Raw genomic sequence first — 14156 nt, 5'->3', positions numbered from 1 at the left:
GCGGGTTTTGCAGCTTTTCGATGATGTTCACGTCGCGTAATTACGTCACTTCATAACGTTCCCATGGCAACAGGGGAAAATGGCTACTCTTGTGTGAAGTAAACGCAACATTTTTCAACTTTCTGGTAAGATTTATGTGACTTTTTTGCAACGAAAATGCGGGGATTATGAAATGCAAGCCCCCGCATATTTTGCGGCGTATTTGAAAAAATGCGGCCCCCGCATGAATACGCGGACTTTGGCTGATTATGCATTGAATTATGCGATCGCATAATCACGTTTTTCTGGAGGGACTGCACCTTTAAAGGACAATTACAATGTAATGCATGTTACTTACTCCAGGGGGCTTCTTCCCCTGGAGTCCTTATGCTTTCTCGCCACGCAAATTTCCTCGGATTGTGGCGGCACTTGAATCGTGTTTGCAGCTGCTGCTGTGGTCCTTCTCGACGCCCTGCTACGCCCCCACACTGCTGCTACTAACAGTACTAGTCATAGATCCATTATCTTTATTGTTACTAGAATTGCCACTGGGCATCATGCCAACTGCTATAATTATTGTGAATCGTATTTTTGTTTTGTTATCAGTGTCTCTGTGTCTCAACAAGTAGCGGCAGATGGCCACCCGCCAAGAGTCAGGGTCTGTCCGAGGTTTCTGTCTGTTTAAAAGATGTTTTGGTAACAATTTACTTGAAGGTATCTACATAAGAGTGACATAACACTGTCATGAACACATGACACAGTCATGACACATGAACCCTAACCCTAACCCTAACTTGTCATGACAAAAACCGAATGACACTTAATGGGAGGAGCATTATGTCATAAACGTTTATGACTTGTTTATAATGTTTATGACACGTTCATGACAGTGTCATGTCACTCTTATGTAGATACCTTCAAGTAAATTTAAATTTCAAGTAAAATAAAAAAGTTTTTCCTCTCCACTGTTGCACCAAACGCTTGCTCTTAGGGGGGATTGTTGGGTCTTTGTAAATTATAGAGTGTGGTCTAGACATACTCTTTATGTAAAGTGTCCTGAGACAACTTCTGTTATGATTGGACCCTATAAATTATTTTTTCGATTGTTTGCCTGCATCAAATGTCATGACAATCCATTTATTAATATTAGTTGTCAACCTCATGGTGGCGCTAAAAGGGAAGTCAGTGGATCACTGTAGTTAGGATTCATCATCTGGGAGCCATGAATGTCCATCAACAACTTCATGGCAATTTGTTGTTGAGATGGTTCAGTCTCGACCAAAAGCGGTGGACAGACCAACGGACAAGTTTATTCTTAAACTGTAAAATGTTCCGCTTAGTATGTTTATGTGTCACAATAAAGAAATAAGAATCACTAGAACCACGGCGCTACCGTGGCTAAAAAGCGGAACTTTGACCCTGTCGCGATTTAAAATATTACTTAATTTAAGAAGGCTTAGGCTACATTAACATTTCTACGTTTTTTGTTTAAAAAACAAATATAATTTGCTACATTTACATCTCGCATTCCCCCTGCTTTGACGTTTCAGAGCCCCTTAAACCGGAGACGTTTGGAAACACTTCCGACCCGTTTTGGTTTGGCTTCTGCTGGGTTGGGTTGCAGTCTCAACGGCCGCAAACGGAGACCTTTGGCAACACCGGCAACATTTCGCTGCCTGATTCAGGCCTGATTGGTCCAGGGTCCAAAATTAACATTTTTTTCATCCACCAGCCAAATGGCTAGTGAATGTTCAAACTTCACCGGCCACTTAATAGACGACCATTGTTTTTTTTTTTGGCTGATGACTGAAGCAAATCAATGACCCACTTATGACCCACTCACGCATATTTTACCAGCATTTGGCTGGTAAATGGTGCTCTTTTTGAACCCTTATTGAGTCTTATCGGTCATGCCGTCTTGCTCTCTGAGACTAAGCTACTTATGTTACCATGGCAACTACCAGTAACGGGGCGGAGTATACATGCTGCCTCCTTTTTACCCCGTCACGCACATGCCCAGTATACCAGAATGTTGATGCAATGTGCGGTTTGGGCGGGTTAGTTTATTCATTTTTTTTTTTTTTTTATTAATTTCTGTGGGTCATCATGATAAGTACCAGGAAGTACATCAAATAAGAGTGAAACAACAATGAAAAAAAAGAATAATAATTCACGATTTCAGCTCTACTTTTACATACTATGCTTCCCTCAATACTTATTATTGATTATACCAACTCACCTCCCTTCCCCCAACCCACCCTATCATCCACCCACATCTCCCACCCCCGCCCCCATTTATCCACCCACCCCGCACATTGCTGGTCACACACACACACACTCACACACACACACACACACACACACACACACACACAACAACAAAAAAGTTTAAATGGAGATTAGTTCTTCTATTGGAGCTAAAAAAAAAAAAAAAGTTACTCACCCATCACAGCGAAGGTAACGCCAGCAGAAGAGACGACGCGGCCGGTCTTTGCGTTGCTGGCCTTGCATGTGTATTCTCCCTCTTCACTCCCGAATCTGTGTTTTTTTATGACTTCCAGAGTCAGGAGGGGACCCGCGTTCTCCATTATCTGCTGGTTGCGGTACCAGGTGAAGGTGGCGGGCGGATTGGAGATGGCTGAGCAGGACATGCTCATGTTGATTTGGGATCCGATGACTTTGTCAAGGATCGGAGGAGAAACGATGACTACCGGTACTTCGGGTCCGTCTGTGGAGCAGCAATACATGGAAAAGGGAAAAAGTTCAACCTAAATGTAATGCGGATGGTGGTCATGATTTTCATCAGCAGGCTAAATGAATCCACTTTTCTGGTTGTTCGATATGACGAAAATATGTGATAACATTGTTGAATCAGTGGTGGAATGTAACTAAGTACATTTACTCAAGTACTGTGCTTGTAATTAACTGTACACGTTTGAGGTACTTGCACTTTACTTGAGTCTTTTCTTTTCATGCCACTTTCTACTTCTACTCCGCTACAATTCAGAGAGAAATATTGCCCTTTTTTACTCCACTACATTAATCTGACAAAAAATGTAGTTCATAAAATCTGATGCTTTATTATAAACTAAACTACCCGACAATATAACGGCCTACAAGTCAAGCAGAAATGATCAGACCATTAAACACACAACTGTTTGAATCGTTTCCAGTTTCTAAAATGGGAGGATTTTTCTGCATTGAGTACTTTTACTTTTAATACCCTAAGTACATTTTCCTGATGATACTTACATACTTGTAGCAGAGTATTTTCACAGTGTGGTATTAGTAGTTTTACGGAAATAAAGGATCTGAATACTTCTTCCACCCCTGCTTACGATAAACAAACATAATAAAGTGCACGCAGTTTTGCATTTCTGCTGCTTTCAGTATCCTGCTGAAATACGACAAGTTGTTTTATGAATAAAAAAAAAGAAAGAAACATTCTTCTATTGAACATTGAATTGAATATAAAAGGCACCACTAAAAAAAAGAACGGCAGTTAAATTTCAACGTGCCGTTTTCTACTGATATTTTCTTTAAACTAACACAAACGATCTGCGAGTGTCTTTCGCGATATGCCGCAGCCTTTCGCCATGTGTTTACTGCGCCAATTGAAAACAATTTTAAAAAAAAACACGATATATCGTGCAGCCCTATTTCACTTACGCTACACCTTCTCATTGAGGATGTCCCGAACGACTCCTAAAATATTGAATATCTGCTGTTACCGAGTCGAATCTGATACTTGACATGTACCTACACTAAATATGGATCTAACACATTGAAACAACAGCTGCAATCCTTCTAAAGAAGTAAAAATGTTGTGAAAAAGCATTTTCAACTGCACATCTTCATGTTGTCACTGTATCCGAATAAGAGTGACTTTTCCCCACACACAGGTTGCTATGGTAACCACGGGTCAACACACACACACACACACACACACACACACACATACATACAGAGACAAACACACACACACACACACACACACACACACACACACACATACACACACACACACATACAGAGACACACACACACACACACACACCACCCCGCTTAGCTGAAGCCGAAAGCTTTTGATTAATTAATAACAGGGTTAACCACCGGTTGGTGTGGTTTCGCTGCCTTCAGGTTAGTCATGGGGGAAGGAGTGGGAGTGCAGGCCGCTGTGTACACAGTGTGGTTTTAGTACAGGCTGAGAGGGAGCACCCTGCAAACACACACCATAATCTAAACCGCAGGAGTCACGCGGCTATCCAGGCGGCTCCGACACCCGTTTGTACCTGGTTGTTTTAGGAGTCTGATCTGGTTAAAAGGTCAAACAGTAACGCATCCGGTAATAAATGACAATGTGATTCAGACAAAAGCAGTAAAACTATTTCAAACAAAATGATCTGTCGGGGTGTGAAGGAGTGACAGGGACTGACTCATGTCACCTTCTCTCTTGTCCGACAGACGTGGAGCTCACTCGATGAAACATTTCAAACAATGCAGGATTTAGACGGAAGAGTAAATAAATGAATGGGGAAATGGACACACTTACAGTATAACATAATACAAGGTCTAAAGTAGTCTCCCATTACAGAGTTTGACGAACTGACAAGTTAACCCTAACCCGAACTGACAAGTTTATATGAACTGTAAAATGTTAGTTAGTTAGTTCATACCTGGGTCCCAATAAAGAAATAAAAAAAAGATCCATATCAAGAATATCAGTATCAGGTATGGTTGGTTAATTGTATATTTGCGTTTGTTAAAGGAGAAATCCGGCGCAAAATGACCCTAGGGGTTAATAACACGTGTACCGAGTCGACCGTTCTCTGGGATATGTTTTCATGCTAATCGAATGTGACCAGTTTTAGCGCAAACTGCTAATTAGCTTATAAAGCTAGTCGTCGGGTCCACGCGATAGTAAAAAGAAATCGCTATTTCTATACCACTAACGAGGCTCAAAATAGCACCACACTTCAACGGTAGCATAATGAGGGTCCCTACATGTAAACCGAAGCATTGAGAACTTTGTAAGTGTACATACAGTTTATTAAAAAGATAGTTTAGAAAGTTTAGTTTGGTATATAGGCAGGCGCCATCTTGGGAAAACAGTCACGATCAGTCGAACGACGAACGCCATGCTTGAGCTATGTTACTGGTTGTTCGTCGTGATGTATACGCGAACGGTACTGTCTTTATAAACTATTTTTTTTATAAACTGTCTGTACACTTAAAAAGTTCTCAATGCTTCGGTTTACATGTAGGGACCCTCATTATGCTACTGTGGAAGTGTGGTGCTATTTTGAGCCTTGTTAGTGGTGTAGAAATAGCGATTTCTTTTTACTTTACCAGTGCCCTGACTACTAGCTAACAAGCTAGTTACAAGCTAATTAGCAGTTTGCGCTAAAACTGGTCACATTCGTTAGCATGAAAACATATCCCAGAGAACGGTCGACTCTGTACACATATGTTATTAACCCCTAGGTTCATTTTGCGTTGGATTTCTCTTTTAAATAATTTACTGCTGCCCAATATATTGGTTTTAGGTTTTGTTTATAAATTAGAAGGTCTATTTTAGCTAAAACACTGCAAATGTTAATCATTGTGTACGCTGCTAGACCTGGGGAACGAATTTCCTTCCTTCATGCTGGAATGACAATAAACTAATCTGAATCTAAATATTGCCATCAGGTTATTTGTACTTTTTGTTTATAAGTACTTTTACTTGAAGCAGTGTTCTTCGAGTCGCGGTGGCTATCACTGCTCATGCTAATCAATTTGTTTTTCTCCAAAACACGGCATTTCCTCTGTCCCAGGCAGAACAGGGGCACGTTCAATTTCAAAATGGTGTGCACCGTTTTGCTACGGTTTCTGGTTTGAACGACATGTTTCCTCGGAACGGTGTGAAACGGTGTGCAACAGGCTTTAGGGCAGTGGTTCTCAAACTTTTTTCAATAATATACCCTTTAAAATATTTCTTTAGCCAAGTATCCCCTGACCAGTGCAAAAAAGAAATTTGGTAGAAAAAAAAGCCTAAATAAAGAGGTACATTACATTGCTGCGCCTTCAGTGTCAGACTTACTAAACAACAATTTTGTAACAGAAGAACAATTAAATGCTACACTTTGAATGTTTAGAATGTATCACAAAATTCTGTCATTATTATTGTGTAATTATTTTAGGAATTATGCATTACTGATATTTTTTAAATAACGTTCCAAAAATAAATCTCACGTACCCCCTGTAGTATTCCAAAGTACCCCTACGGGTGCGTGTACCCCCATTTGAGAAACACTGCTTTAGGGTATGTTTTGTCTCGTTTGGTGGGTGTGTCAGAGCTGATACCCAATCAGCAGCGATGTGTGTGTAAACCCGTTGTAATAAAAAGGCGTTGGGCTTGTGCATGCAACAGGGTGTTCGACTCAACCCTGTTTCAGTATAAATAAACGTTTTCCCACGTTTTGTCGGGTCTGAACGTGGCCCAGCCGTGTAGGTGCAGTACTTACAGTAGACAGTGAGGTTGAAGGGGGCGCTCGTCTGGCTCTGCAGCTGGTTAGCAGCTCTGCAGTAGATGGGACCAACCAGGTCCGTCCTGAGAACATTTGCGATGGTCACAGTACTGGACAGTCCCATCTGCAATTTAATCCAAAGCAGTAAGGTAAAGGTACTATGTAATTCAGACCAGTGCATACATGTAGCACATGCTCCTCTATATATTAAACAACAACAAACGAAATTCAAAATTTAAAATCGAATACCTTAACCATCAAACGAATATTCAATTATTCGGATCCAGTCCTAGATTCGACACATCTTCAATCTTCTGCCGGGCTGAGGGTCAGTCTATACAGCAAACTAAACTAAACATTTCAAAACACGTGTAAACTGACCTGTTTCAGTGTGAAGCGATTACCGTCCACGATGGGCTTGTCGCCCATGAGCCAGGCAAACTTGAGGAAGGAGCCTTTGGCGGAGCAGTTCAGAACCACAGTGCTGTTGTACTCTATGGCTTCGGGCATGTTGGAGGTGATGGTTACATCACAGACCGGCTCTGCAGGGGAGAAACAAGGAGGTTGTTTTTGCATGAGGAACCCAAGAATGAAATGATTCTATAGAGACAGAGCGCATGGCGTCACACTCTGAAAGCCGCGCCCACCGGAGGGGAGAACAACTCTCCGCTCTCCGTGGACTTGTATTGTCTGAAGGTTTCCTCCTCGTCGATTTGGTCTGCAAGCTAACAACACAAAAATGCCTAAAAGCTGCTGTGTGGTGATATTAACTACCAACAGGGTACATAACCCATGACTTAAGATTTTATAAGCTGCTGACCCGAAAAAAAATTAGCTTTAATGAAGACAAAAGTGGATACAGACGTGAGGAATCAGCGGGGAGAATTGGGAGTCAATGAGATCCTGACACGAAGCTGACAGCAAAACAAAATGGATCCAAAAACACCAACTACCATAGGCGTAACTTTCGGGGGAAGGGGGGGTGCGCCCTTGCCAACAACACTGCCAACACACCAGGTATATCAGTGTACATTTTTCCCGTTGACATTGAAGTAATCAATAATGTTGTTGAAGAAATCCTACTACTGTGCAATTCCATCACTGTGCAATATCTGTATACTGTGCAATATCATTACTCTCATTGTCCAATATTTACTGTATTACTCAATGAATATGATCGCCACTATTGGGCAATATTCAACTAATGTGCAATAACCCACACTGCATATCACACTGTATATAAAACCATATTACCCTCCCCCCATTTTTTTTGCACTACTTATTTTATTTCAAGTTGTTACATTTATTTTACGTGCATGTTGGCATTGGAAAAGGAGTTGTTTTTAATCTCATTGTACATGTGTATAGTGACAATAAAAGGCATTATATTCTAAATGAGCAGTTAATAGTAGCATGACTTAAACGTGGGGGTGGAGAATGTATTAACCTGCTCGTTTGAGTCCGGTTTCTCTTAAATCAACATTTGAATGAAATGACTGCAATGAAGACGGCAGGGAAATCACACCAAGAGACTGGCTGGACTTGTTCTCAATCCTGCTGGAGCTCTGCTTGTTAATTGTATGGGCTGTTTATTTGATGATTAGGCAACAGTAGGCGTGTGGAAACAATGCGAAGGAGCGGTAACCAGTTTTGGCAGGACGGCAACACACGAGGCATCGAAAGGTTCATTCATCCACTAACTTCACACAATGGTTCCTATGGATAGATTTTGATTACTAAGTACATTCACTCAAGTACTGCATTTGAGGAATGTTGAGGTACTTGTATTTAGGGTTGGGTATCGTTTGGGTTTTTTTCCGATACCGGTGCTAAAAAGATACTTTTAAAACGGTGGCGGTGCCCAAACGGTGCCTGAACCGAAATATATATAAAATATTTATAATGTATATAATATAAAATATAAAAAAAAGAGTTGGCGACATTAAAGAACGGCTTGTTTATTGCTAAGGCTATATGGTCAAAATGATTGATTAATAATGTAATAACTATAACTTATATATAACAGTCCCATCTATACTATAACCCCACTATAACAATGACTTATTTCACCAGTAAATTGCTGGTAAACGACAAAAACAAGCACCAGATGGGAAAAGGGTATTTTACAAAAACTTAAAATGCACCACAAGGCTGGGCGAGTTTCAAGTTAACGCACCGTCTGTGTGTTGTTTTTCCGACAACGGCAGCTGCAGTCAGACTTTTACGTCCTGCTGTTGGACTCCTCTACAGGGAAATACAGTCACACTTTACACCGCTTAACGTAAGCTGTCAGCATTTTAACCATTGTGTTTAATCCAGCTACAAGCTAACGGTAACGCAGCGTCCCGTGCAGCGATGCTTCTGAAAACAAAAAGTCAGACACCGAAATAAGGCGCAGAAATGTACGTTCTTATTCGGTCTTGTTACTACCGTTTACGACGGAACCGGTGCCCTATTGGATATAAGTCTTTTCTTTTAATTCCACTTTTTACGTCTATTCCACTACATATTAGAGGGAAATATTGTACTTTTTACTCCACTACATTAATCTGACAGCTGTAGTTACTTTAAAAATTAAGATTTTTGCTACTACCCAAACAATATATAGGCCTACTGTAGGCCTACAAGTCCAGCTAAAATGTTTAGCTGATTAAACACATAACTGTTTAATCATAATCATTTCCAGTTTCTAAAATGTGAGGATTTTTTCTGCATTGAGTACTTTTACTTTTGTACATTTTGTACATTTTCCTGATGATACTTACATACTTTTCATTAACTAACATTTTCACTGCAGGACTTGTACTTAACAGTAACAGAGATTTTTTACAGGATGGCATTAGTACTTTCACTTAAGTAAAGGATCTGAATACACTGTGGGGACATTGACAGTCCACTCTACTCTGATAAAAAAGGAAGAGACTAACGAAACACACAAACGTTAAGACACTGGTGGTTTTGTTGAGAGTATTTGTCATATCTGTGGTTTCTTTGGTCGGCCACTGTGTGAAAATGTGTGGGAGTGAGAGTCAAAAGGAATGCTGGGAAGAAAAAGCATGCATGCTCCACTGCCAACCATGCTTCGATAAAGAAAGATTCAAACTGACATCATGTAGTTGACATAAGCCGGAGTGGACACGTTTGCATTAACCAGCGGTGGAAGAAGTATTCAGATTAGGGCTGGGCGATATGGAGAAAATCAAATATCACGATTTTTTTGACCAAACACCTATGTCGTTATTGCAACGATATTGCAAGGTTGACAATTGGTGCTTTCACAAAATATCTTCCACATTTAGATTTTAGATAAATAACCATCATAATGTAGCTATAATGACTAAGTGGTTAAAGGCAAATAATAGAACAGCTAGAACAGTCTGGTAAATTCAGAAAATGACATCACTTTACTGTAATGCAGCCTTTGAAACCACGAAAAAGACTAAACTTACCATGTAACGATATTACAATTCTTCAAAATCTAAGACGATATCTAGTCTTATATCACGATATCGATATAATATTGAAATATTGCCCAGCCCTAATTCAGATCCTTTACTTAAGTAAAAGTACTAATACCACACTGTAAAAAGTAAAAGTCCTGCATTGAAAATGTTAGTTAAGTAAATGTATGTAAGTACCATCAGGGAAATGTACTTAAAGTACTCAATGCAGAAAAATCCTCACATTAGAAACGATCCAAACAGTTGTGTCAATCAACTAAGTGTTGATCATTTCAGCTGGACTTGTAGGCCATTATATTTTTGCTAGTTTAAATTGCAATAAAATGTCGTATTTTATAAACTACATGTGTTTTGTGTGCAAAAATCTTAATTTGTAAAGTAACTAATAAATGCCGCTGTCAGATTAATGTAGTGGAGTAAAAAAGTAAAAAAGAAATCTCTGAAATGTAGCGTAGTAGAAGTAGAAAGTGGCATGAAAAGAAAAGACTCAAGTAAAGTACAAGTACCTCAACATTTGTACTTAAGTACAGTGCTGGAGTACTTGCCGCTACTGTGGCTTTGGGCCAAACTGAGTCAGTCGACTGATCTATTTACTGTGCACAGCTGCACCATTTAGCCAATTAATCAATTAGTCAAGCTCAAGCAATAGAAAATGAATTTGATAATTGACTCGTTCCTTTTTAAAGCACGTGATGGTTCCAGCTTCTCATACAGTATGTCAGCATTTGGTGCTTGTCTTTGTCTAGGCGTTGTTTTCACCGAAGGGATCGCCCCGCTTCCCAGCATTGCACGCTAGTGGGCTTGCCACCAGCTTTGTTGTCAGTTTCTCTTCACTGACCACTGACAAGCAGAGAAAACACTCAGAGTCTCCACACTCCTACAACCGCCAAGGCTGCACCTGATTGGACGAACGCGTCACGTGGGTCTGTCTGCTCCCGCATTTCAAAACCGACCATAATGGCGGCTCGTTTTGGAATATGAAAATAGTTCGCCGAAAAAAAGTGTTTCTGAAAACATTTTAAGCTATGCAGGTACTGAGTTCGGCTTCATTTCAGATCGACGAAAGGTCAGTTTGAAAGATTTTTCGTCAGCTTTTGAGAGGCGCCGATCCGGCCGCTCCTCATTTGCATGAAGTTGCCTGGATTCAACTTTATGCAAAACTTTTCTGCTCCCATAGAAATGAACGGGAAGCGTGGAAATGACGCTGACAATGGAGACGCACCATCACTGTCTGTTTGTACAGGACAGTGCAGTGGTGTAGTCTACGTGATACGCAGGTATATGCAGTATACACACTAAGACAGCTCCTGGATTTCCATATACCCACTTAAAAATGCCCAATGACACACAACAACATACTTTCAATTATAGTTCTGATATATTTTGAATTGTCATCTGTGTTTTACTTTCTTCACATTGGCTAAATAAAGGTATTTCCACTGTAAATTGGTGCATAAAAGGTTATCCAAATACAGGAAATGAAGTTGTTGATGCTCAAAACTTCCCTGGGGGAGGACACCCAGACCCCCACTATGATATGCCCCCCCTCCCCCAAAGGCAGATTCTGGCCAATATATATATATATATATATATATATATATATATATATATATATATATATATATATATATATATATATATATATATATAGTACATTATACCCACTACAATACATTAGACTACACCACTGTGGCTTTATCAGAAAACAGCTATATATATATATATATATATATATATATATATATATATATATATATATATGTATACAGGGATAGCTGCAGAGTGATTTTCCATAACTCAACAGGTCTTGCTAAACACACAAACGAGATTGGATTTTGTATAAAGTTATTGTGTGGCCACTTTTTTTTACAGAAAAGTCAGTGGCTTTGACAGTACTCACATTACTGCAACATCACTACAGTATGACGACTGTTCAATACACTCGCACCAGCATGAGGCAGTGAGGTCACAGCTTCAAACACAAATGCACAAAACACACACACAGGCACTCCTCCAGGAAAAGGTCAGCACCAAGAGCCACGCCCTAAAGTAGCATGGTGCAAGAGGCTGATGGGGTTTTATTTCTGTCTGCTGAATCAGGCTATAAAACCACAAGTTATTTAACAGGAAAAACCTATTTATTAAACTTAAACGCTGAAGGAATGACTTACAGGACTTTTACAGCAAACTGCTCATGGGTGTTATCAGGCACTACGTCACATGACGTGACAAAATGATCACAAGGAAAACAAAAAACAAAGGCTCAACAAATGGGGAAGTGAGTATCTAGCTCCCTCCGGCAAGGAATATAGTCTTAGGACAATGGTTGTACCAGAACAGCTTAGAACGATAGAAAATATTTGGTTATGCACATATGCGTTTGCTTCGCAACGCAAACATGGCTCACGTAAGATGTTCTGGTAGGCAGGGATAACTACGGTGGCCCTCATGGACAAAACAGACAGTTCGGAAAAAATACATTTCACACGAAAAAACACATTTTGCATTCATCCGCGACGAGGAATCACTGCCTCGAGTTAATTGTTTTATGAAATGTGTATTTATGAAACGTGTTTTCTGAATATGTCGTGTTTTGTGAAATGTCATGTTTTCTCTTTTGCTGTGGTGTGAAATTGTCTTTTCTGAAATGTTGCGTTTTCTGAAAAGGTTGCTTTGTTTTGTCCTTCAGGGCCACCGTAGTTACCTTCACTCCATGGCTCTGCGCCGCGTTATGATGGAACCCAGTGCAGTTCTAGGCAAAACCCGCCCTTCAATAGCATTTGCGCGTTACTATTGGCCAGGTAACGGACCCCGATTTGTTCAGGTCCCGTCCCATGACCAATCCGCTGTCCTAACCTTTAAGTGTTCATATTACGCTTTTTGGCTTTTTCCCTTTCCTTTATTGTGTTATATATCTTTTTTGTGCACGTTACAGGTTTACGAAGTGAAAAAGCCAAAAAGCATCCAAGTCCACCCCAAAGGCACTTAACATCTTCAACAGAAAACTCTGTTCACAAACTGCTCCAAACAGCTCTATTGTAGTCCAGCCTTTACTTCAGAGACAAACGTGGTCACTTTGTAACACACGTTATAATGCTCACCTAGCTGCTAGCATGGCACGCCCTCATACTCTGCTTCTGACTGGCTAGTAGTCCTTACCTAGCTACTGTCAGGACACACCCTCATACTCTGCTTCTGACTGGCTAGTAGTCCTTAACTAGCTACTGTCAGGACACGCCCTCGAGCTGCTTCTGACTGGCTAGTAGTCCTTACCTAGCTACTGTCAGGACACGCCCTAGAGCTGCTTCTGACTGGCTAGTAGTCCTTACCTAGCTACTGCGTATGTGCGACTCCCTACAAAGATGGGACAGAAGTGAGATGTCTCACTCTGTAGCTAAAACGGAGAGCTCAACACACAGGGTGAAAAGAGGAGCTGCAGCAATGTGCAGTACAACAAAAATATGGTGTTTTTTGAAAATTAAACCATGTAAACCTATTCTGGTACAACCTTTTAATACAATCGTGAACCTGAAAATTAGCGTGATATATGAGGTCTTTAACTATTCAAGGACAATTCCTAACCTCATCCGGTCGGACTGCTTCTTAGGTTGGCTCTTGCCTAGAACTGCAGTGTGGGTTCCGTAATTGCGCCTTTACATCAGCAACAGGGGCACGTTTAATTTCAAAACGGTGTGCACCGTTTTGCTACGGTTTCCTGGTTGAACGACTATTCCCTCGGAATGTGTGCAACGGGCTTTGAGTTATGTTTTCACTCGTTTGGTGGGTGTGTCTCTCGTTTATTGGCTGTGTCACTCACAGGTGACACCCAATCAGCGGAGACGTGTACGTAAACTCGTGGTAATGTTGCGTACACAACAGGGTGTGTCGGTACACGATCCGTTCTGCCTGCACGATCCGTTCTGCACATGCGCAAAATGTTCGCGCATGCGCGGTTGTACGAGGATTTACGACACTGCACGATCTGTTCCACGCTTCCGGTCGACAGCCAAGCTAACGTTAGTTTAGCTAACAGCTAATTCGGCTAACTGCTAGCTGAGACAGCATGTAATAACTTTAAAAGACCCTCAAAATAAAACTTGAAAATAAACGTTGACATATATAACAAACACCTAACATATATAACAGCTGTTACGTCAGTTCTACTTTACTTGTGCTCATTTAAAATACAATCACTCAATACTTGTCT

General features: G+C 40.6%; 1 protein-coding gene and 1 long non-coding RNA gene across 4 annotated transcripts in view; one reads left to right on the top strand and one right to left on the bottom strand.

Annotated features, from left to right (window-relative positions):
• Positions 1-14156, bottom strand: part of si:ch211-264f5.6 (carcinoembryonic antigen-related cell adhesion molecule 5) — a 40162-nt gene that overhangs the window by 24355 nt on the left and 1651 nt on the right. For all 3 annotated transcript variants that reach the window (XM_031307705.2, XM_031307706.2, XM_031307707.2), the window contains exons 3-5: positions 6870-7030; positions 6486-6612; positions 2423-2707 (exon numbers count right to left, since the gene is read on the bottom strand). In XM_031307705.2, coding sequence (XP_031163565.1) covers positions 2423-2707; positions 6486-6612; positions 6870-7030 — 573 coding nt within the window. The remainder of the gene's footprint in view (positions 1-2422; positions 2708-6485; positions 6613-6869; positions 7031-14156) is intronic.
• On the top strand, positions 7563-12805 carry LOC116055706. The gene is made up of 3 exons (XR_004106388.1): positions 7563-7575; positions 12639-12645; positions 12706-12805. It is a non-coding gene; the product is annotated as an uncharacterized LOC116055706 (long non-coding RNA).

The sequence above is a fragment of the Sander lucioperca genome, chromosome 16 (assembly GCF_008315115.2).
Source record: "Sander lucioperca isolate FBNREF2018 chromosome 16, SLUC_FBN_1.2, whole genome shotgun sequence".
In the NCBI taxonomy this organism is placed as follows: Eukaryota; Metazoa; Chordata; class Actinopteri; order Perciformes; family Percidae; genus Sander; species Sander lucioperca.
This window is presented reverse-complemented; position numbering and strand designations above follow the sequence as displayed.